The sequence below is a fragment of the Aedes aegypti genome, chromosome 1 (genome assembly GCF_002204515.2).
Source record: "Aedes aegypti strain LVP_AGWG chromosome 1, AaegL5.0 Primary Assembly, whole genome shotgun sequence".
NCBI classification, from domain to species: domain Eukaryota; kingdom Metazoa; phylum Arthropoda; class Insecta; order Diptera; family Culicidae; genus Aedes; species Aedes aegypti.
In genome coordinates this window covers 201,132,650-201,157,635 of record NC_035107.1, presented here as the reverse complement: position 1 = coordinate 201,157,635, position 24,986 = coordinate 201,132,650, and the positions used below count along the sequence as shown (strand labels likewise).

The window sequence follows — 24,986 nt, the reverse complement described above, 5'->3', positions numbered from 1 at the left end:
GTTGCAGGAACATTCATAAGGCATCATTAGTACTTCTGCAGTAATGCTAAAGGCCGAAAATTAAACCAAAGTTGAACGAAGAGTGCAAATTGTCACGGAGTGGATCCTTAAACCTTTCCCTAAGGTCTTCCAAACAATCGGAAACGCTGTAACTTGATTTCCTAGGAAACGATACAGCACCAAGTGTTGCTCTGCTGTTTGCCAACATCTCAGTATAAATTTTATTTGCAACGATATAACATATACAATGAATCCATTATCCATCCGACAAACCCATCCATAATCGCTTCCGTTGCATTTTTCCTACAGTAGACATTCAGCGCAGATGGGGATTTGCTCTGAGCAACATCGCTGATCGCATAAATCATTTGCCAACTTCACGAAATACATACCTTCATGCAGAAAACTTCAGAAATTCTTTGAAATTTTCTATTTTTGTTTACAACGGTGGGTCGTATGTACTTCACTGGACACTAGACCTGTTCATTTTTAAAAAAATGTCTGGAAATCTACCGGTCAAGCAGTATTCGGAATTCTCATGCCAAGAACAATGTCTGGTAAAATTTTCAGCTCATTTGATAAAGATTTCAGTATGCTTCAAGTTGAAAATGTGTTTTTGGGCTTATTTCAAGGTTTGAAAAATCATAACTAGCATGTGAAAAATCAAAACCACTTGCAATTACCACTATTTGAAAGCTAATTCTATTCTGTTAAAGTTTGTCGAACACGCTAATGAGATTAAATTGAGTTTTAGTATTGTTTGATCCAAATTTGTTCTCCACAGTACCCAGAAATTACAGTTTTCTCAATATACATGGTATATAAAACATCCATTGGCATTATTTTTTCAGGCCCTAGTCAACGGGAATCAAACATAATACATTTATGAATTCATTGACCATCAACAGCTTACATGTTGCTTGAGGCAATAAATTACAATAAATGCCCAAAGATCGAACACCGCATCGCAACCTGATGATAGTTAAATCATGCATGACACATGTACCGAAAACGAATGAATTGAACAAGTTAGCATTGCTTTTTCTTTCCGAGTGATGATTGTTTTGATCGCATTTCCCTGATCATTTAGAACGATTTGAAAACAATCATCATCATCGACTGAGAAAAGACAGTGCTAACGTGTTCATTTTTTGTATTCTTTGAAGCTCACGGTGGTGATCTTGGCTCACCCACAGTGGATTTACAAATGTGCTTCATAATTACCTATTTTTTACAATTTATTTTCGTAAGATAAATGGTAACTTTGAACGGGATTGACTTTTAGATATGCATATTCTGCATGTCTGGAAATCAAAAATCCGAAATTTTCATGCAAGCAAGCTTTTCAGTTAAAACACTTCCCGAAAAATGAGATTTTCAAGAACCTCGAGATACAAACCTCAACCAAACTATATTAAAACTTACTCCAATCAAAAAATCGTGTTCGGCAAAAGTTCGTAGAATTGAATAAACAACTATGTAGAGGTATTTTCGATACATTTTGATGTTTCGTTCGGTAGTTATGATTTTTTAAAACTTGAAAATAGTCCAAAAACAGATAATTGTATTGAAGCACAACTAAATTTACTCTAAATTGAGTGAAATTTTGCCCACAAGTTCATTTCGCAATGAAAAATCAAAGTATTGGTTGACTGGGGAGTTTCCAGACATTTTTGAAAATATGAATAGGTCTACTGGACACCAATCAGTCCGATCGTACTTTGACGTATGGACATTTTCAGATGTCAAACGTCTGAACGTACCCGTTCGAAGTGCAGCGGTGACTAGCGTTAGGTCGTATCGATTAGGTCGAATGAACAACAAACAATGTTATATCGACGGAAAGCTTTTTTATGATCATAAATCAATAAATTGAGTGTATTTTCATGGTTTTGTTCGATAGTTTATTGAAGGGGATTTCATTTTGTGTCTTAATACGTATATTGAACACTTTTGAGCTATTTGCTTGAAATAGGAATTGAATTTTGTTTGAGAAACTTCATGGAGAGTTATCTCAGATAGTCAAAAATGTCACATTCGACCTTTTCAAATCGAGCTCCAGATTTGATTGTCTACCATCCCTCCTCAGACACTTTTTCTCTATAACAAACGGTTTCCGAGGTACAATTTTTTTTTTAATGGTGATGCCAAAAATACATTCGCCCTTATCAGAAGTTACTCTCGATTCTAAACGATCCCCAATTATATGAGATAATTTTCGTCTCATATACTTAATACATCTGCGCAGTTTCATCCAAATCGGAATGGTACATGTCAGATTTCTGCATTTTATGGACGATTTCGCGTGGAACCGCTCACTTCAGATAGTTAAAACAACAACTTTATTAGTTTTGATCATGGTACAATCTTCTACAATATTCTTCGATATTACATCAAGTAGTGTTTTTGACATTCTGGGTGCAATTGAACGCGATCATCAATTTTCCTGAACCAAACAGTACATGATGTGCTGTTGCTCATATGTTTGAGCTGAAAATCCCATATTAACTTCAATTCAAATGCGCCAGCTCATGGAACGACCAAATGAGCTGAATTTTTCAGAAAGGCTTCGTCTAACCCCAAGAAATAATCCTGGGGGGTGCCCCGTGGAATCTTACTACTTTATTTTTCTCCCATACTGAGCTGGGCCAGTCTAATATACAGTAATGTCCCGATTTTGTCAGTCCCATGCTGCATTCAGGGTTGACAAAATCGGGAAAGAGCTAAAATCGTGAAAATTTTTTCGACTGGTTTCAAGTTTTTTTTTATTTAGTTTTACGATTTTGTTAATAAAAACATTGTTTGTTTACTTCCATTTTATATGTACCGTGATCCAAGGAAGAGTTGGGAAAAGTTCTGAGATTCATACTATAGTAGGCAAGTGTAGCAAATCACAGTCAGCGAAGCCAGTGAAACTCACACCTAGCGCTACTGTAGGCAAAATGCCTTGAAAATAGAAAAACACTCGTTGCTAAGGGCAACCCAAAACTACAGTAGAAAAATGTTCTATTTCCCGCTGCATTTCCCGCATTTACAGCCTTCAATGACACAATTGATTTAGAAAACTCATGTACCAAACATAGGCTACTTGATGAGATACACGATTTTAAACTACTGTAGTGAGAGAAGCCACGTGATTTTCGTAAAATTCAAGCCTACTACTATTACCATTCCCAGCCCTAATCCATGGTAACATTGATAATAATAAATCTTCGAGCTGTTTAATAGAATACCTATAAGTAGATGAAAAAAACCGAATTAAGTACTATACCATTTAATTCCACTAGACTTTGTATCCTTTGACAGATACGCGTATTTACAGTTGAGGCCGAAAGCGGCCTTACAGTTGAGGTCGAAATACGCGTATCTGTCAAAGGATACAAACTCTAGTGGAATTAAATGGTATAGTACTAAATTTGTTTTTTTCATCTACTTAACATTGATAAGTTTCTTGTATAATTATTAAGGAATTCAAGTTTCAAAATTTCGGTCTTTAGATGATTGTATAGACGTGGCCAAGGTCATAATGAACTTTATACATTAAATATTGTTAAGTTTAAATAAAATAAATATATTTTTTAAGCTGACAAACTCGAGTCATTACTGTTTGTCGTATTGTGTTTTCTGAAGGCTTTAAGCATGTTAAAACATTATTTGCGACTTTTGCAGTGAGAGTTTATTAGCGCACATCCACACCTGGGCTTGTTCTACGAGTGGCGTGAGGTGAGAATTGTCGGTCTCGTATAGCTAGGTGAGATATGAAAATTCTCGACTCGTGTTGAGTGACTCACTGTGTAAATTCCGCCCAAGAAGTCATCTTCACACACCTACATATCGAACTCACCAACACGTGCTCCGGTATCAACAGCTTTACTTCCCTTCCGAAGGACACGTCTTCCTTGATTTTATGTCTCACAAAATCCCGATTGTGTCGACGGGAGTTGATACCAAATCAACTGGGGTGAGTGGTAGTCACTTTTACCACTACACCACCGACGCCGCTGGAGCCGTTTTTCTGATACCTGACATTAGCCGATTGCGATAAGCGAAAATCCCCTTCACGCTAAGTCAGAATCCAGCAAACATCAATCGTGCTTCTCCGTCGAGATTTGCCGTAGCCCAAGGTCGTTGAAAGTGATGCTTTTTTCGACCTTCTACTGGAAGTCAAGACTCAATAAACGCAAACAAACATCTCCTCAAACCCGTATTTGAGTTTGCATAAATCCGTAGCCTAATTTGCCTTCTTCAATCGACAACTTGTCGTCGTCAAAGTCGGTGTTTCTGGTTAGCATTGAACCAATGGGTACAGTGGCAAGTGTACCGAAATCCGTATAGGTTCAAAATCCGTACACTTCTAACAAATAGTAAGCTTGTTGTATAAAGTAGATAGATTTAGATTAATTTAGTTGTATGAATTTCAATCCCGCACGGTAACAGCTGTTTGTTGCGCTCAGCGGTAATTTATTGCTTTAATTTATTCATTATAACCGTTGGAAGAGTTAAGACCAGCGCTAGCTATGCGAATAGGTTTATTGACATGATCTTTTCAAGAGCTGCAAATATGTTTATGCTAGTGCAGCAAGTACGTATTATGTCGGTATCTTAGCCATTTGGATATTGACAGGAGCGTTTGAAGGTGGAATTAAGATGAAACATGATGATTAGATAGTTTAGCAAAGCCCTGTTTGCTGCTGGAATTAATTTCTCGGCCCATCATGGGGACTATGCATCTGAGAAGAAATGTAATCACTTATCTCGATGCGTGTGAAAATTCTTTTCAGGAATGGACAACAAATCATTTTTCTTTGATCGCATGGCCTGGTTCGCATAGTCGACGTAAGTGCCAATATGAACAAAATGCACGTTTTCATTTATATGCATTCTTTAACTGATAATATACTTGATGGAAATGCCAACAGCACTAATTTGTTCTGAAATATTGTAATTATAAAAGTTAAATAGATTGACATAAGCACATACATCAAATTATCCGAATAAACATACCGGTTTGCCTAATGTTTATTTGGGAAGTTTAGCGTATGGGTCACTGCACAAAAATCTTCCTCTCTCTTTCACTCTTACATAAAATTTGTAAACAACAAGGCCAGTAAACGTCAAAATCCCATACTAAATAAAAACAGTGCAGAGCCCTATAAACCAGCTCGCTATGACAGTGACCTGGTGTTTACGTCAATTCATTCATATAATCGTTTATCAAACTCACTGATTGGACGGATAAAATGATGTATGCGTTTGCAGAAGATAAAAGCAAGAAAATAATGAGTCAACTTTTGAATTTGAAGTTTTAGCAGATGCACAGATTATTTGATCGAAGTCGTTAAATGATTCAAGAATACAGCTGGAAACACAAAAACGCATTTTTCCAGCAATGATAGCGCTGGTGGTTACGTTGATCATGCGATCATGGGCAGTGCAGTTGGTATGCATTTGAAAAGAAATGTTGTTTAAAAATAAACCCTGAGAATTTACATAACAATATATAGCTTCCGCCTTCCTTAGCCGAGTGGTTAGAGTCCGCGGCTACAAAGCAAAGCTATGCTGAAGGTGTCTGGGTTCGATTCCCGATCGGTCCAGGATCTTTTCGTAATGGAAATTTCCTTGACTTCCCTGGGCATAAAGTATCATCGTACCTGCCACACGATATACGAATGCGAAAATGGCAACTTTGGCAAAGAAAGCTCTCAGTTAACTACTGTGGAATTGCTCATTGAACACTAAGTTGAGAAGCGGGCTTTGTCCCTGTGAGGACGTAATGCCAAGAAGAAGAAGAATATAGCTTCAAAAATGTATTGTATGATATTTATTGTTGGAACATGACAATTTCCAATCCAATTCTTTGATTCATCAAAACATATAGACACAAAATGACACTGACTTATCTTGCCCACTGACTCATCTTACCTCTGCTTACCTTATATTTTTTAAACAATTTAGAAATTTAGAAATTGCTTCAATTTTTCATTCTTGTCTTCACAAGGTCATGAGTCACTCTTTTAATGTATTTTTCTTCCTTATGTGTATCAAGTGGTGCCATTGGCTGGAACTAACCTGTCCAGGCCAACCGCTTACTAAACGCTGTTCATATGTACTGCTGAAGAAGTAGAGCTCATTTCATAACGTCGGTAACGCCTGCCATGCAAATCAAATGGAGCTGTCACTTTCCCGTACGGAACAATGTGCTGCTCAATTATTCCGCAAGTTAAAGTGACATTTTGCTGATACAGGTTCAGTTATCAAAATTACTTTGGTAAAAAAAAAGAAATTTTACTTGCGTATTTTACTTTTCAAGTCCATACTTCGTTTGAAGCAGTGCTCGTACCGTAACTTCTACGTAAATCACAATTAAGCATAGTATGTTGTTTCGTTCAAGAAAAGAAAAAAAAAATCCAAAAAAAAAGAGTTCAATTTGAAATAACATTTCATCTAAGCTGCGTATTGCGATCAAAGAAAATATATTTTCTTGACAATTTCAGGTAAGTAATTTCTCACGCATCGATATAGGCGATTATTTTTTTTCTCAGCAGCAAATCAACCTTTACTCTGCATTCTGAACGAACAAAATATTCCATTTAATAAGCGCTCAAAAGAGAAGTGAGTTGCACCCTAGCTACCGCACCGTATTGTAGAACATGAGGGTCAACATCGACAAGAAGCGAAAAAGGCGACCGGATCGAACCGGAATGCCAATTGCGCAAATGTTCACTTGGCGAAGGCAGGTACGTCTCTTACCAACAACTTGCTACAACTGTACATTTTTTATTGCAACTAGCCACGGCTGATGGGGTTCCGATTTGCGCAACGCACTCAGCTGTTTGGTACGGCCCTATCGCCAACCAATGCCTATGCCAGTGGTTCTCAACCCATAGTTGGATAATGCGGGTCAACTCATTGCTTCTAAATCATCGGGCTGCAAGGTTAGTCATGATTATTTTTAATTCTTAAAATTAATCTGTCTTTTCTGTGAACACGGAAATGAGATCTCTGCACCATTCAAAGCTCTCCCCAGGAAAACATCTAGACTTAGAATTTATAGATTTTTTTTTTAACTTGGAGATAGTTTCACTATGATGTGAACATAATCAAAGTTTAAAGGTATTAGTACATGACTAAATCATCACTTTTATTTTTAGGGACTATCGAACCCAGAAAAAAGCTAATTCAACACAACCCATATGCTTTCAATAAGCGGAACGAGAGTTGTAACAAAACGAAAAAGTCTTAAGGGTTTCAAAAAAGTTGTGTAGTCATTGGCCGGCCAAAGTTATCTTTTTGGACTTATAAAAACTTCAATATGCGATAAACATATTTTTTTATACATTTTTCAAACAGGTCCTAAGTTCGTATAGTCAGTTTTTCTACTTTTGTAAAATTATTCAAATGTCATTACATGGGCAAAATACAGAATAATTTTATATGATTTTAATGCTCAACTTCATAAGAACTCAAGGGCCCCAGTTTGGTAACCACTGGCCAATGCCGGCAAGTTCACCTGTATAACCCACACGTCCGAATAGAAAGATTCAAGTTGGAAACGATTGCGGTGCCGGTGACTTGTTTGGGTTGTTCTATTTAAATAGATTCACATTTTGTCGCGTGCTGCTCTCCGCAGTTATAGCCATCAACATTTGGAGACTATCTGGACTAGGTGTGAACATTAGTCTGATTAATTGATTTCCGTAAGTGCAACAAATTGTTTAGGATTAGCATTGAAAACCAGATGACGAGCGAATGGCTAATTCCAATTGGAAAAAATATTGAAACCGGTTTGGTGCTGCAAGTGGACCATTTTTGAATCTACATGATAGAATGTAACGTTGTTGCGTTGAAGCAGTTGGATTAAAGTGATACTTATGCGGAATGACTAAGCAGTTTTCGAGAATTATTTTTTAGAACTAAAATGAATTTTAATTAAATAAAATTCGTGTTACACGGAACTTTTTTAACTCTTTGACGGAAGTAAAATATCGTTAGCCGGGATAAACTTTGAAGGAAACCCTCTTAGAAAATAACTTCTAATTTTTCATTGAATATGGTTGCTACCATAAAAAACAAACAATGACTACTACAGAAGGAACTGAAATTACTTGCGACAACATTGGCATAGGAATTTCTTAGGGTATTTCTACACGAATTCAAAAGATTCGAACACTTCCCGATGGGAGAAAATTAGCTTGTGAATGATTATGGTAATAATTTATCTGATGGGTATGATTTTCAAACAAACGCTTGTCAACTGAAAAATGATAATTGTTGGAGATTATTCCTGGGGAATTCCGACTACGAAAAACGTTACCGTTCATTCATCGTGTAGGATTCTCAACGATTTTTTTGAGCGAATGGCCATCCCAAAAGATAGACTTTTGGTTTCCCCCGCAATTTGCGCATACAAACTTTTTGGTATCTTCCTTTACAAGACAGACGTCCTTATCGTGAGAAGAATCTCCGCAAATGATGCATTTAGTATTCATGCGGCAATGTTTGGTACCATGACCTCACTTTTTGCACTGAGTGGGGTTCTGGATATTTCCTCCAGGTTTCCGGAAATGTTCCCATGTCACACGGATATTAAACATGGGTTTTGCTAAACTACATAATATTCTTGAGGTAGCCCTTTCCAAAGAATGCCAGATTGGGTTCTCTTTTTCATAACGAAAATTTAGACTGGAAAAAATCCAAGTAAATCATTTATTCCATTTTTGATATTTTCAGGTAACTTATAGTCAAATGAGAGAGCTTGAACAAACGTTAAGTTTTTTCGTGATAAGTAAAAACCTTGTGCTTCTTCTCTTCAAGATGTTTGAGGATTTTTGAGGAATAAATGGAATATCTACAGTCCGCTCTCCCTTGCTCGATATTTCGTATCTCGATATGGATTTGGTTCTTGAATAATTGAATAGTAATAGTTGGTTTCCATGAATACCTCTATGGTCCCTTCAAGAACAAGCTAAGCAGAGTTGGATGTATTTGAAATTATACTAATTAAAGATTAAAAAACTACCTAAAATACAATAAAATGAGCCATACAACTTGAAGAAAATCCACCATAAAAAACTTACCGTTGAAAATCAGCGCCAAATCGGTTCCACAGAATTTATCAACGTTGGCCTCGAAGTTCCGATGTAGAAGGGCAGGGATCAATCCACGCTGCTGTCCCTTGATGACGGCCAATTGTTGCAAGGTACCCATGGTAGTGTTGGTGTCTTAAGTTCTTCTGGAAAGCTGTAAAGATCCGATAGGAAAAAAAAGAACAGAATGAGCTTTATGCAATTTCAACATTGTGGCAAATTTGTGCGCAGGATTAATTCAACATGGGTGGTTCAGAAGCATTACGATGAGTAGGTATCCGGAAAGTCAGGTGTACCGCTTCGTAAATGGTAGGCATATCTAATTAACGTCAAACAGATCTAGAATCCATTAATGCAATTAAAGTTCAGGCGCGTGTCACGTTTGATTTATGTTTCTCGGCAGCAGTTCTGCGATAGGCAATACGAGATGCCAGCCTTTGCCGGGCGGTGCGGTAAGGAAAGAAGGTGCAAAATGCGCGGCCAGGGAAAAACGGACCACCTTCAATATATATAAGATTTTTGTCGAATTTGATAATTTTATGCAGAAATAAATAAATTTTACCACATTTCATGGAAAACCTTTTCCCAATTTCCACATCAATTAAAATTATAAAAAAATAATAGAACGATTTCGACATACTTGAGAGCATGTTCCCTCCCCTAGGACGTGTAATCTTGCCGCGATGGGTGGGCTTACCCCATTAGCACTTATATGGGAACCAAAGACATGTCCAGTCGTGGTGGTATCACATCAGGAAATATTTGTTTAATGCCGCGTCATCAACCATCTGGCATAGATGCATCAATCTTACGGATGTGATCCAACGGTTATCCTGTTACCAGGCATCGGGGTAACGGGAGCCGTAGCCACGATTTGATGCAGATAGGTTAGATTTTGTTTGGCTGGTTATTATATTGACTAATGAGGAGAATGACTAAGGATCCATCGAGTAGAATGTGACACAAATGTTAATTTGTTATGCTTCTCTCATTAGAATCATAATAAAAAACCACATTTATTATGTTGGTATCATAAAACTACAACAACTTCATTCTCGCAAAATTATAATAAATAGATAGGGCTTAGGCGCGATGAAGCTTTATTTTGTCACCGAAAAGTGGATCCGGACAATAAAAAATGACTTTCTATTTCTTTATTATTTCTAGTATAGTTTTTAACACAGAGGTGTATTTGGGACGATTCTAAATGAAAACAGACGAGATTTGAATATGAATAGATGTATAAAACAAACTGATCAAAATCATTATTGACCAACATGACAAAAGTAGTAAACTTAAAATATTCAACTTGTCCAAGTACTAATAAACATGTTAAAAAGGACTTTTAGCAATACTGACCAACGGGACTGAGGAAAAACTAGATCAACAGTCAACACATAAAGTTTCCGATGTCGTTGACTATAATCAGCGATGTAGTCAAATGTAATTCAATGAGGACTCACTAAATCCTGTTTATTCCTAATACTAATAGCTTTCTTTCTTTCTTTCTTTTCATGTATAACAACTAACAACAACACCATCACGAGGGAGCAAGTGGTCGGTCGTATGTATCAAACGTCGTGTTAGGAGCCGAAGCACATAGATCAGCGCGGACACGGATCGAATCAAACTGAGGCAAAAACGATCCATATGCGTTGGTGGGTATACTAAGAAAGGGGTAAGTGACATTTTTAATTTTTAGCGAACGCATATTATATACCATTTCAGCCCCCCTATGTATTCATAATACCGTACCAATAACTTTGTCTATCCAAACTGTAAACTAACTTGAGACATTATTCAATTGAATTCTCATTTTGAGAAGACCTCAGAACAATAACAATAAGACGAACATAAAGCACATCGATGACCAAACCAAACACATTAACAGTACATTTAGATTTGATACTTCTCCTCATATTAATTATCTACAACTTGGATTCGGTACTACAAGATGGCAACATAGACAGTCATCTCTTCTAGAAAAGTATTGTATTGATTAGCATTCCAGTACGACCTTCGAAAGATAAAGCCTATTTAAAACCAAACACTTTCATATTTTGAATTTTTTCATATAGTATAACACATCACGTTTCAGACTAGTAGCATAAACGACTAAAATACTAGAGAATACATGACGTACAATGACGGGGCACTTCAGATAGTACTTGTTCGCGTATAGATGGAAGTACATTTCATGTTTTTCACTTCAATAACCTTCATTCCATTCGGGAAAAAAGGTTCTCCCTATCGCTATCGACCGCATTCTGTATAATGAACATTATCTGTCTATCATTGTCAAAGGATGCTTGGAGATGACATCTGTGCTACAATTTGTCATCATAGACTACTACAACATAGCTCTGTATGTTATTTCCAAGAAATGCATTAATTAATAACATATATTTTCATGTCGCTTCTCCATGCGTATACAAGAATCTGATTGCTCAGAACTAAAGGTTGACTATACAAACATGACTGCGGGAGGGAAACTGAAGCAAAAACAATTTAATAAAACTACTTCTGCACAATATTCAAAATAGTGTTAAAGCGGGCAACATAGCCTATTCCGTCTAAATATTGGCAAAAGTAGAGGTAAAAATTTGCACTACGGGGTCCAGCACAGACAACGAAGCTGTCATGCAGCTCCAGCTGAGTACACCATAAAAAAAAAAAAGATTTCGACATACTTGAGAGCAAATGACGTAGTGCAAAATTTAAATTATGCCACAAAAACCCAAACTCAAACGAGATATAGAGCTGCATAGTATTATGTAAACCCAATTAGAATAAAGTTTTCGACAAAATTCTCAGTTAAAATTGAGATTTTCCTTACGCTGTGCATATTACCCCGTCTTCCCTTACAATGATTGGTTGGATGCGGCTTAGTCGTCAATCGGATTTACGCAGCCGTGCACTGCTACAATTGTACGTGAGTACAAACGGTAGCAACTGCAACGCAGGTATCATTTTAATTGTTTTCAGCACTGCAGGGTGCTTTCCATAGTGCAACTAAGCCAGTCAAGGTTTGATCAATATTTTGTTTTAAGTTGAAGCTTTTATGTTTCGCTCATCATTTTAACGAGGATTTGGTGAGGTTCACTGAAGAGATCTCAAGAGGTCATTATTTTTAATTACGGTGGGGTCAGTTGGATGGTTTATAGCTAATTAACATTATGGATATTACTTTTTGCAATTTATCATCGTAATAGACTGATTTTCATCACGCCAATCTGTCATGAAACGGCCTACTTTCCTGCACTGAATTATGCAGTGCAGGAATAGTCATTACGCAACTGAAACCAGTTCTGTAATGATTCATTACGCAACGCTTTCTCATTACGTAACTGTTTTGTGTTGCATAATGAATCTTTACACAACAATTTTTCAGTAATTGTAAAATAATGGTGAATGCATTCCGATATATTTCCTGATACCCTCAAGTGGTCTTCTACGAAATTGCAAAAAATGTTGTACGTAACTCGATGCAGAACTCGATTTTTACAGCACTCGTTGTAATTTACGACTTGTGCTGTAAAAATCATCATTCTGCAACTTGTTCCGTAAATTACTATTTCTTGAGTCTTCAGTGAACTCGGAGAAAAAAGTCTTTCCTTTGGTTTGTGTCTGCCAAACGATAGAAAAATGCAAAAAATGCAATTTTCAAAAAAAAAACTATAAAAACGGCGGAATAGGCAGAATCTAATTTACTACAAGGATTATTATTATGTTTGTTTTTTTTAAATTACCTTCTCTATTTATGTTCACTGTTATGAACCTGTAACTTATCTCAAATACCTTCAGCAAAAACTCTGCCAACAAAAAAAGTAAGTTTCTTGCCAGCAGAAAAAATAGCGAATGCTTTAGAAATATTCTCAATATTTCTAAACATCTATTTTTTTCAAAAATTTGACAAGCAATTTCTTAAACAATCATCTAAGAAACACCAGAAAGAGTATTTCCCAAGAGCATAATGTTTCCATTCCTCTATTCTTTGCAAATATTCCTTCACAACACGACTTGGTAGTCTCATAGGTTTCTTAGCGCTTTTTGAGACGTTTCCAACTATTCATTCACATATTCAGTTTTTGAGGACGAAACTCTCTAATTATACATCAAGAAATTTCTTCAGTTATTTGTTAAACATTTTGTTCCAGAATTTATTTAAGGATTTTTCCTCGAATCATATAAATATTGCTCGAGGTTTCTCCCAAAATTCATCTATTGAAATATCTTCAGAAAATCCTTAAGATATTTTCTGAGAAATTTTTTTTCGGATATTTTTCTGGGTTTCTGTAACAGAAATTCTGTTATGAATAATTTTTGAATTGCTGCAAAAACCTTTTTTCTTGAAGTTTTATCCGGAAAAAGTTGATGTACAGTAATCTGGGCTGCCCATGAAAGCATCATTGTCCCATATGGAAAAGGTTGGCACTGAAAAAATGCCGCTTAAGGTGTGAAGCTTGTCTTCTCATATTGGTGTTGCGAAGCATTTTTTCCGGCAATTTTATGATATTTCTCGTCACTGAAAACAATAAAGTAAAACAAATTGAAACGGGTGCGGCAAGATAAAAAAGAAGTTTTGAATGACACGTCAATAATTCTCAGTAAAATTTACGTAGTTAAAATTTTCATCATGTTTCTCACTACTTTTCTCCTTCCCTTGCTTTCTTGTCATCAATGGACCAATGCACGAGTTCACTAATTTGACGTTCGAGCGGTGCCGAGTTCACTTGTTGTCATGGTTAGAGTTATCAATCCCGGGAACATTTCCCGGGAAATGAGATTTCCCGGGATTCCCGTTTCCCGGGAAATAATTTTCTGCTTCCCGGGATTCCCGTATTTCCCGGGAAGCTCTACACGCAAAGAAATTTTGTTGTATAATCTATCGAATCCATGGTAGAATTAAGAACTGCACCAACGATTTTCAACCGACTACAAAAATCTGTTAACTTTACTATAATCTGGTAAAAATCACTGATCAGTGAAGTAAATGTGACCATGTCCATAGTAGCATTCTCTACAAAGCTTTGTTTTTCAATCCGAGACACCCACCGTGCAACACAGTGTGGTCAAAAGTATACTGCCAGACTTGTCAAATCAAGATTTTTTCTAGTTATTAATATTGAAGCTCTAGTTAAATAAACCGAATACATTTTCTTGTGTAGTGATGGTGATGTTGACTGTGTTTTCGTAGAGTTGACAGATTAATGTAGTCGGTTGAAAATCGTTGGTGCACTTCTTAATTTTACCATGGATTCAGTAGTTTCTACAATAAAATTCATTTCAGTGTATTTTCATGAAGAATTCTAAAGATCATCTATATTCAAATAAAAACCATCGTTCAATTTACTCTTCATTTATTGAGCTGATTTTCGTAATCGTAATCTTCTCGTAATAGTTATCGAAAAATGCATTTTGAAATATTGGCTGTTGAAAATGGAAAATTTGACATTATCAGCCAACGTGCATGCAAGTTTGTGAGCTTGTAAGGCAATTTATTTGCTTAATTTACCACAGAATTCAAACTTTATGTGTATAGCAATACTTATCAGCGAAGTTCATAATACTATCTCAAAAGTTATAGAAAAGTATTGTATTTTACCATATAAGAGAAACGAAGTGTTTTGTATAGAGACAACAAGCATGTTGAAAAAATTGATTTAATCAAAATTTTATCGCGTAACTTCAATATAATTATATCTGAAATGAAACTTGAAGTCCTATTTTGCATGCTTGCTGGACTAGATCACAAAAAAGTTTGATGAATTGTATCTTTAATTTCATGGAAACATCAATTAAACCAGTGTTTTTTACAACTGTGTAGCGAAATGTAGCTAAAATTTGTGACATGCAGGGACAATATGAGAACGGAATTAGATTCAGCTACCCCAAATCTACTAGAGACACATAATTTAATGTTTGAGATACGCAAAAATGTAATTTTTGTTACGCTGTGTAACAGTCTCAATTTTCAACGAAAGACTAGTTGGTTTTTGATTTAATGTTCGAAAAGATTGAATTAATGTTGGACAATATTATTTGAACTTTATACTTTTTGTCTAGATGACTTGCACATGGATTTTTGCTTAAATTTATAAAGTTTTTTGTTTCTAATCCTAGCATAAAACGAAGCCAAAAGATTTTTTTTGAGAAACATAAATAAATTACTTATAAAATAATCGTACACATTTACTGGTCTAAATTATAATATACATATGCATGGATAATTCAAAAACACTCCATCAAATTAGCATGATGTTCACGGTTTTCATGAATTTCCCGGGATCCCGGGAATTCCCGGGAAATGAAAATTTTCATTCCCGTTTCCCGGGAAGTCAAATCCCGGGAAAATTGAAAACTCTAGTCATGGTCACTTAAATAACACGGCACCGCTCAAACGTCAACGAGCGAACTCGTGCTTGGTCCATAAAAAGCACTTCATTACGTCGCATATTGTATCAAAATACAGTTAAACCTCCATGAGTCGATATCTGAAGGGACCTCGTCCTCTATGGACCGATGCACGGGTTCACTCGTTGACATTTTAGCGGTGCCGTGTTATTTATGTGAGCATGGAAACTAGTAAATTCGGCACCGCTCAAACGTCAAATTAGTGAACTCGTGCATTGGTCCATAGTTTTCTATCTCTTTTGTTCATCTACATAAAGTATTTGACAGGTGATAACAACGTTGTTCATGAAACACGGAAGTGCGTCGTTTGTGGAAGTCGGAATAACCGGCCTATGGACGTAGAAAAAGATGCATTGGAAAATATTGCAGAGCAATTAAATCAAACGTCTAGCTTGACTGGTTACTAGCAGTGGAATGAACATTTTAGGGCCCTGTTTCATAAGTCGAGTCGATCAAAAACGACTCGACTGGAGTCACTTTCGACCAAAAATTTCGCTCGACTTGGCTCTGTCACTCGAATTTATCGACAGTTTTCACTCTATGTGACTGGATTACTATGGGAGTCGACGGGTGACATCTGAAATATGCATGCTTACTTTGATCGACAATGAGCTCAGACGAGTCACATGAATCTGCTCGATTTACAAAATAGACCCCTTATTCTACCTTAGCAACTAATAACACGGGACTGTCAGATTGTTGTCGTAGCCAGCATCAAAACTGCGCAACACTGTGCATTAAGGCTGGCTGTCAGCTTGGGCCTTTGCCTTGAGCCTTCTAATGCTGGCTACGACAACATCGTGTTGGTTGGTATGGACCAATGCACGAGTTCACTAATTTGACGTTTGAGCGGTGCCGAATTCATTAGTTGCCATGGTCACGTAAATAACACGGCACCGCTCAAACGTCAGAAAGTGAACTCGTGCATCGGTCCATAGTGCTGCCAGTCCCTTGACTAATAACAAACACATAGCGACGCGTATTACAGTGGGGATTCGCTCGTTGGGGGTCCGCTACATGGAACATGACTCGATGGTAGGATGTAAACTAGTTGGAAAATATTCTAACTAAAAAGCATTCAAATGTCAAACTGACTTTGACCGTCACATTGAAGTCTCCATATATAGAACAAATGCGTATGTATATATGCGTTAGTGTTGAGCATTTTCACCAGCGGTCAGTCGTTCCAATTAAAGGGTAGGATTCGGTAGATGGAAGGCAGTCGTGTTCCAACCAGCGAATACCCGCTGTACTGTGCTACTAGGATCGTAACACTCCTCCCCAATCCGAGATGGCTGTTAACTTTCGGAACTTCTGCTGCTTCTGTACGGTCATCGGTTTGGTGAACCTGTCAGCTGGCTGTATCGCCGTAGAAGTATAACTGAATTTCACGATGCCTTGATGTAGACAGTCTTTAACGATGATGCATGTAGACTGTCTTTAACGAAGTTATACCGTATACTGACGTGCTTCGTCCTTGGGTTGTACGCTCCGTTGATGGTAATGCTGATAGCCGATTGATTATTGCATCGCACGGAAATCGGTCTTGATTCGAAAAACTGCGACTGGATGTTTCTCCACCAATTAGCTTCCTGAATAGTGCGCGACATAGCCATATACTCCACTTCACACGATGAGAGAGCAGCGGTGGATTGCTTCTTGACGTTCCACGAGATAGCGCCGCCTTGCATCAAGATTTGGTCATAGATTTCCGATCATCCACATCTCCTCCCCAAAAACATAGCTGTATCCAACATTTTTTGCTGGAGTGCTTGCCGAATACTCCAGATTCTTCCTGGTAGTAGGGGGAGATCCCCCAGTGCCGGACAGCACCCAATACCGGACAAAGTCGAAACATTGAGAAATCATGGTCCAATCAAGAAGGTGTATTAGTAGAAAAGAAAGCTATTATGGAGACTAATGTTTGCGTATAATAACACATCCTTGAAATATGCATACCTTTTTAAAAAAGAAGAAAAGTTTGAAAATCTTTAAAAAATTGACGTATCTCCTTAATTTTGAGCCTATTTAGTAATTATTTAGAATAAGAAAAAATACTTTGGATCACTCAAGCATGATCGAACATAATCCTAATTTGATAGTATGAATGTATTTTGTACCATAATCGAACTAAATATGGACAAATTACAATTTTCGTTAAGCACCTCCTGTCCCTCAGTTTCGGACAGCTTGATTTGTTATATGATATCTTTGTAATTAGTGCGTCAGTGTCTCAAAATACTTTTATTGTTCATGGGTTCCGTCTATCATGGTATCAAACATGCAATAAAATTAGTAAGAATTAACATTCAGAACAACATCGTAAAATGTGCTATTTTTCATCATATATGGAAGATGTTTTTGAAAGGCATCTTGCAAACTAAGAAAAACTCAAATTATTCTTGTAAATGATGCAAATGCATTGAATTGGTAATTATAAACTATTCCTATAGTGTACACATTCAATGATGTTCAAATTTTCAGATTTCGAGGCATTTCTAGATCGTGTCCGGTATTGGGTACCACCTTTCAAGATCGATCAATTTGGTACTAAAATACATCATCAAAATGTAATGTCAAAATTCATGTTTATATTTTCAAATTTATTTTTGTACAGTATAAAAATGATAATATTTATCATAAATGGGTAACACGAGCCTATAAAATCAATATTTTTCGAACTATGAATTTAGTGGCTTAAGTGTCCGGTACTAAGGGATCTCCCCCTACCTGTACTGGCTCACTACGTTGACGGCAAAAGCGATAAAGCGATTTTCGGTCGAGTGACTTGAGCTGCAAAAGACAAGCACCCTACCGCTTCCCTCAACGGAACTAACTTCATTTCTTCCATTTCAGATTTCGTCTTCGGTGCCATCGATTTATCTAACTTGACGCTCAGATCCGCCGGTGTTGCAACCGGGTGGGCATCGGCCGTACCAAAACGATCGATGATGTCTTCGATGTAGGCTTGCTGGTCCAACCATAGCTTCCCATCTTCGCGCTTCCTAGTGATCCGGATGCCGAGACAATGCTGCGCTTCTCCTAGGTCTTTCATTTTGAACCGTTTCTGAAGATGAGCCTTCAACTTCTTCTTCAGAATCCGGTCGTTCGTGAAAATTAGGAGATCGTCGACGTAGATGGTCACAAACATCATTTTGTTCCCACGCATCGATCAGTATAGACAAGGATCTGCGCGTTCCACACGCGACTGGACTGCTTAAGGCGAAGTAGGCCGTCATTTAAATTTGTACGCATCGTTGATGATTGTTGCTTATTCATCTAACGATTTCGAATCAAAGAAAATCAGTTGGTATTGCACCGACACAGCTGAAAAAGTATCAGCATACATTATGCATGGTAGCGCGTACAGTGATACTTTTTTTTAAACTATCAAGACTGAGTTTTATCACTTTGAAATGCAATCTGAAAAGTCATCATTGTTGCCAAATCGAATGACGGGCTACTTAGCCTTAAAAGGAAAATAACCATCATCGTTTTTCAAATTTTCAAACCCAGTTTTTTTCGCTCAAAATCGTAGCAATTTACATAAAAATCTATCATTGCATTGCACTCATTATCATTCAATGATAGATTTTCATGAGGATGTCTTTAAATTTGAACGAAAAAACTGGTTTTTAGTCTTCGATGATTGCTGATGATTGAAAGATGGATTCTTGAGCCTTAAGGCCGCACGGGACGTCATCATAATCACCCTATCCATTTCAAGAAGCAAATCCCAAGAACCACTCTATATATCGATGCGAAAATGTATCACTATGATTCTGTATATGTAGTGCACAACCCGATAAATTTTCAGCTTCATCGGTTCAATAAAACTCGAGATTTGCTTCCACAAAGTTTTGATGATTATTGTTAGAGTGAGACGAAAGATAGGGAAAATAACACGGTCTCCCGTGTCCCCTTAAGGCCGTAGAGGGCCTTCTTCAGTTTGTAGACTTTTCCGTTCGACGCAACGAACCCTTCCGGCTGCAGTATGTAGATGTCTCCATCTTTCAGCTCGCCTTGCAAAAACTCTGTTACAGCGTCCATTTGGTTGATATCCAGGTTGTAACGCACTGCCAGAGCCATCAAATATCGGACGGTCGCGTACCGCACGACTGGTGAATACACTTCGTTGTAATCCAGACCGGGTCGTTGAGGACAGCCCTTCACCACTTGGCGGGCCTTGTACCTCTGAATACTTCCGTCGGGACCTCTCTTCGTTCTGAATACCCATTTATTCCTAATCGCTTTTCTTCCTTCTGGCAAATCCGCTAGCACCCATGTGCTGTTCTCGGCGAGGGAGGAGATTTCCTCTTACATCGCCGCCATCCAAAGCTCTCGGTCGGGTCGCCGCAGAACTTCGTCGTAACTCGTCGGATCATCATCGCACATCGAACTGCTTGGTAACTGAGAGGAATGGACACCGCCAGAAAATGAACTGTTACTTATAAAATCATTGTACTTGCCTGGGTAGCGGCGCGCTCCCGACCGCTGCACCTAAACTTTTGCTCATCAGCTGGTCAAATTAGTTGCGGTGGGAGCGCAATGTCGGCACAGGCATCCTTGAACTCTTCTCTATCACTGTCGTCTGCGATAGCTTTTCCAAGTGTTCCGCTATGGCCAGGATTACCAATCAGTTGATCGATAACACCGACTGGCTGGGCTGCATCCGACACAACGATCGATCGATCGATTTCAGGAAGTGCTGCAGCACCGGGATGTTCCATATACTCGTTCCAAAGCTCCATGAACTCAATCTTTTCCACTCGTTTTTCTGGTACATGGAGGGTTACACCTTCTTGCAGTATGGACCTATGCACGAGTTCATTATTTGACGTTTTAGCGGTGCCGTGTTATTTATGTGACCATGGAAACGAGTGAATTCGGCACCGCTGAAACGTCAAATTAGTGAACTCGTGCATCGGTCCATCACGATATCTCGGCTGAAGTTGAAACGGTCATTCACTGGATCATACACTCGATAACCCTTCGTTTCTTCGCAATAGCTGACGAAAATACCTTTTCCGGATTTGGAGTCAAACTTCTTCGTTTTCGCCTTCGGTACTAGCGCCATCATGCTCGATCCAAAAATCTTGAGATGCCCCAGATTCGGCTTCTTGCCGGTCCATGCTTCTTCCGGCGTTTTGTCTTCCAGTGCTCGTGTAGGACAGCGGTTCACCACATGCGCTGCGGTCGAAATAGCGTCTGCCCAAAACTCCTTACCTAGTTTCGCATCGTTGAGCATGCACCGCGCTTTTTCAACCATCGTGCGGTTCATTCGCTCTGCTGCCCCGTTCTGCTCAGGCGTATTAGGACACGTTGTTTGATGCTTGATACCGTCCTGCTTTAACACCTTTGGGAAATCTGCATGCATGTACTCTTTCTCTTTGTCTGCACGCAGGATTTTCAGCTTCTTACCCGTTTGCCTATCTTATTTTGCCTTGAACGCTTCAAGGGCTCGACTCTTGTTCTTCAAGAAATATACCGTTACACGCTTGCTCGCATCGTCCAAAAACGTCATAAAATAGTGACATCCACCTAGCGACGAAATCTCCACTGGTCCGCAGAGGTTCTTCCGTTCTTCAGTTCTTCCGATCTGGACGCACTACTTGTGAACGGAAGCCTTGCTTGTTTGCTTTCGAGACAGGCAACACAACCAGCCAACGATCCATCTTGAAAATCGACTCCGTTTGCGATTCGCTTCAACTTATTCAGGCCGCCTTCGTGTAGATGGCCAAGACGTCGATGCCAGAGCTCAATTCCGCCCGCCAAGAACGATTTCTCCGGGCGGTTGACTCTGTACAAGCCTCCGTCCTCGACTCCGTTGACGACTAGATCACCATTTTGGTCCAGAACATCACATTTATTTTTGATGAAAATAACGGTTTTCCCTTTCTTACAGATAGCACTCACCGACAGCAAATTTGTGGCGAGATCCGGGATTTTCAGAACGAATCAAAGACCGTTTTGCTTGTTAATTTTCGACTGCTGTTGCTTCTCCGGGCACTTGGCAGCAAAATGACCAGGCTTCCTACAGTTGAAACATGTTTTCTCGTCGCTCTCCGATTTCGCCGACGTAGGCTTGCCTCTTCTGAAACCCTGCTTGCTATATAGGGTAGATGTACCAATAGTGGAGGTACTAAGCGAGATTGTACTTCATTTAACTACCTTAATTCAAGAAGCGCAATTAATGCACATGTTGATGTTGTAACGTGAAGTAACGACCGTTGACTTAATGAGAAAAATGATTTCATCGCAGTAATCCACGGCATGTCAGTGAAAAATAATACCTCCACTATTGGTGCGCTGTTCCTTTAGTTGCGGTATTTTTTTAATTTGTGTTCCTATAGTTGCGGTATCCGTTGTTTTCTTAAGGGATCCTCCACTATAGGAACACTTTACCGCAACTATTGGTACAAGCAAGAACAGTTTTAGCAAATTTAGTGATTTTCATCAGTTTTCAAGCAATTTGGACGCTCTTTTCAACTATTCCGTGTACAAACAAGCCAATACGTCGATTGGCAGTATCGGTACTGTGGTCAATGCAATAAAATCAGTGAAAACGGCACTACCGCAACTATAGGAACACCCACAACTAAGGGAACACTTACCCTACTGCCCATAACTGCATATTTGTAACATTCGACAAAAGTAGGCATTGAGTAAATGGGATACCATTTTATTACAGTATTTGAGGAAACTAAAATTTCTAAAAATTACCAAGAACTCACAAGTGCTCATTTGAGGCTGAAATTTTGTACAACCTAAATCACATACTGTGTGAATAGCCAGAAAATAATTCTGATAGAAGTTTCCCCTGGGTAAAGGCACAACCTTGTGATCAGCTTGACTGCTGTCAGGCCTCGGGGCTTAATATATATCTTTACTCTGAATAGAAAGATGCACACTAGTGGTGCCAATGGTGATAATAATCAAAAGTGTTTTCTAATGAACACTATTGATTAGCATCACCGCGAACCGATACTTTACGTGTTCTATGATGAAGCGGTCCTTGTTTGTTTTTTCTAAACGTTTTTTATTTATTCTTCCAGACACTCATCCGGTAACAGTTTAATCAAAACCTCCTAACATTGAAGAAATCGTGCTGAACAGGAACACGCATGGCCGTACAAGGATACAACAGAATCTTATTAAACCCGTTTCTTTTACTAATAATATCTCTGTTTACTAATTTACTAATTATATCATTCTCTTCTCGTCAACAAGCGTCATTTCAGGATTAGGTTTTTCATTATTGAATATATTATGAGAATGCCGTCAGACTAAAAAAAACGTGTGAATAATCGCTATCTCTATTTATAGGTACCCGTAACCGTGAATAGGAATAGTAACTCATGAGAAAAATACTAGGATATAAGTAAGTACGAACTAATCACTAACACCCCCAACACTGAGAAGGTAAGCACATATTATATTCCATTACCCTAAAACACCAAATTATCAGAGATTACTACAATTTTAATAATCTGATAGTGTCGATTAGAGTTTTCAAACAACGTCAAGAACTAATTTCTTCTTATAACAGATCCTAGTAATGACATATTATCGGCGCGGTAGAAAAATAGAAACAGTTTATTCGCTGAGGTTGATTTTTTTGTAAGTGTAAGTGATTATAGTATAATCTGTACTTGTGATTGCTGTGCGATGCGGACATTGCAGGATATTGTTCTCATTATTATACGGCCTTCAGCCCTCGGCGGGATCACCTTAACCCGTATAGGCCTGAGTGAAAGAAAAATAATTAAACTTCTCACCGCTCAGCGAATACTTAACGGATTTCAATTATTTTTTGTCAGTATACTAGTACACATATCTAGTTTCTAAAAGTGGTCAGAGGATCTCGGGATTGTTCATGTAGTCAGAGTTATTGTGATGGATCACTGGGTCAGGTCGGGTGACAAGGGTTCTGTGCTTCTGTGCCCCTGTAGGTAGGCAAATTTCAAGTCACTGATAATTTCCAGAATCGTCTATAATGTGGCGACTATACCAAGGAGTTTCATGGAAAACGCATCAGCGTAAAACTTTTGATGATCGATTAAATTGAATAATTATGTCAACTGCATTTGATTGATCCTACAAATGACCATTTTTGGATCCCCGAGATGCCTCAAATTTATGAAAAAGTGCGCAATTTGTATCTTAACATCTGTGTCAAGCTAATGGGAACGCATTTTAATGAACTATTATGTTTGATCTATACTTTTAGAGATTTGAAACGGTTTAGTCCTAACAAATGCAGAGCTGGTTTTTCAGGGCATTAAGTCCGAGTGGCCACATCTGGTACACTCTAAACGGTGAAAAACTATTTGTTTATATTGTTGAATATCAGCTCTTAATGATTTATGCAAATTAAAATGATTGCCATTGAAAATAAACAAAGATAACTTGGCATGTCCCAAAAAATCGCCTTTTTCTACCCGACATGACCCAGTAACCCACCGCAATAGCTCCGGCTACAGGAGTATTCCCGAGTTCCTCTGGCCACTTCTAGAAACTAGATATATGGGCCAGTATACTGACAAACAATTATTTGAATCCGTTAAGTATGCGCTAAGTGGTAAAGGTTTTCGTATTTTTGCTTTCACTCAGGCCTATACGGGTTAAGAAGATATATGAATAATTCCGTTGCTGGTTTTGATGTTACTAAGAAAATAGTGATACAGTGGGATTCCGTTTTTGGCAACAAAGTTTAAATTTTCAGTTGCCAAAAACGGAACCGTGCCAAAATCGGAACCCATATTTCAAATTTTATTTTTCAATTATTGGTTTTGAAAACATCTTTACAATGTTAATACATCATTTTTATGGAATCATAAGGCTTTGAGACTTCGAAAAGGTTCACTTCGTAGTATTTTTCCGAAGGGTTATACTATGCTATGAATCTATTGCCCCGTAATGTTAAATCTGGCAAACGTTTTTCTGGTGGCGTTTTTACGCCTCAACATCTTCAATTATATTTAGAAGCTTTAATTTTTGTATAAAAGGCCCTTGTAAAACCAATAATCGCATAAGTGACCTTTATTCAAGAACTAGATATTTTCTTAAAACTATGAAAGAACACGAAAAAAAAATTTTTTTTTTCTTATAAAGACGTATTTACGAACCAAAAGCGCTGGGTATTGCAAAACGGCATTAGCTTATTTTTTAATTGAATGAACATTCAAAATCAGTTTAACTCTTGGACTTATGCGTAAAATTTGAAAACTTCGGTAAGTTTAGAATTGCTTTTTCAATTTATGTTTCTGATAAAGTAAAACATTTTATAATGAACTGTTGACTGCAATCAAAAGGGCAAACATAAAGATGAGATGATGCATAAATGTGACTTGTAATTCTGTAGCATTTAATTTTTACTTGAAATAATTTTTCATTGAGCTTGATATATGTTTTACACCTACTTTATGAAATCAACTGAAATTTACAGGATCCTGTTATGAAACCTCAATAACCTTATAGGAATCT

General features: G+C 37.8%; 1 protein-coding gene and 1 long non-coding RNA gene across 3 annotated transcripts in view; one reads left to right on the top strand and one right to left on the bottom strand.

Moving 5' to 3' along the window:
• Positions 1 to 24,986, bottom strand: part of LOC5567063 (tyrocidine synthase 3) — a 165,770-nt gene that overhangs the window by 44,638 nt on the left and 96,146 nt on the right. For both annotated transcript variants that reach the window (XM_021857156.1, XM_001651413.2), the window contains exon 2: positions 9,078 to 9,240. In XM_021857156.1, the coding sequence (XP_021712848.1) occupies positions 9,078 to 9,207 (130 nt within the window). In that variant the 5' untranslated portion in view covers positions 9,208 to 9,240. The remainder of the gene's footprint in view (positions 1 to 9,077; positions 9,241 to 24,986) is intronic.
• Positions 22,811 to 23,080, top strand: LOC110681420. The gene is made up of 2 exons (XR_002503197.1): positions 22,811 to 22,881; positions 23,050 to 23,080. It is a non-coding gene; the product is annotated as an uncharacterized LOC110681420 (long non-coding RNA).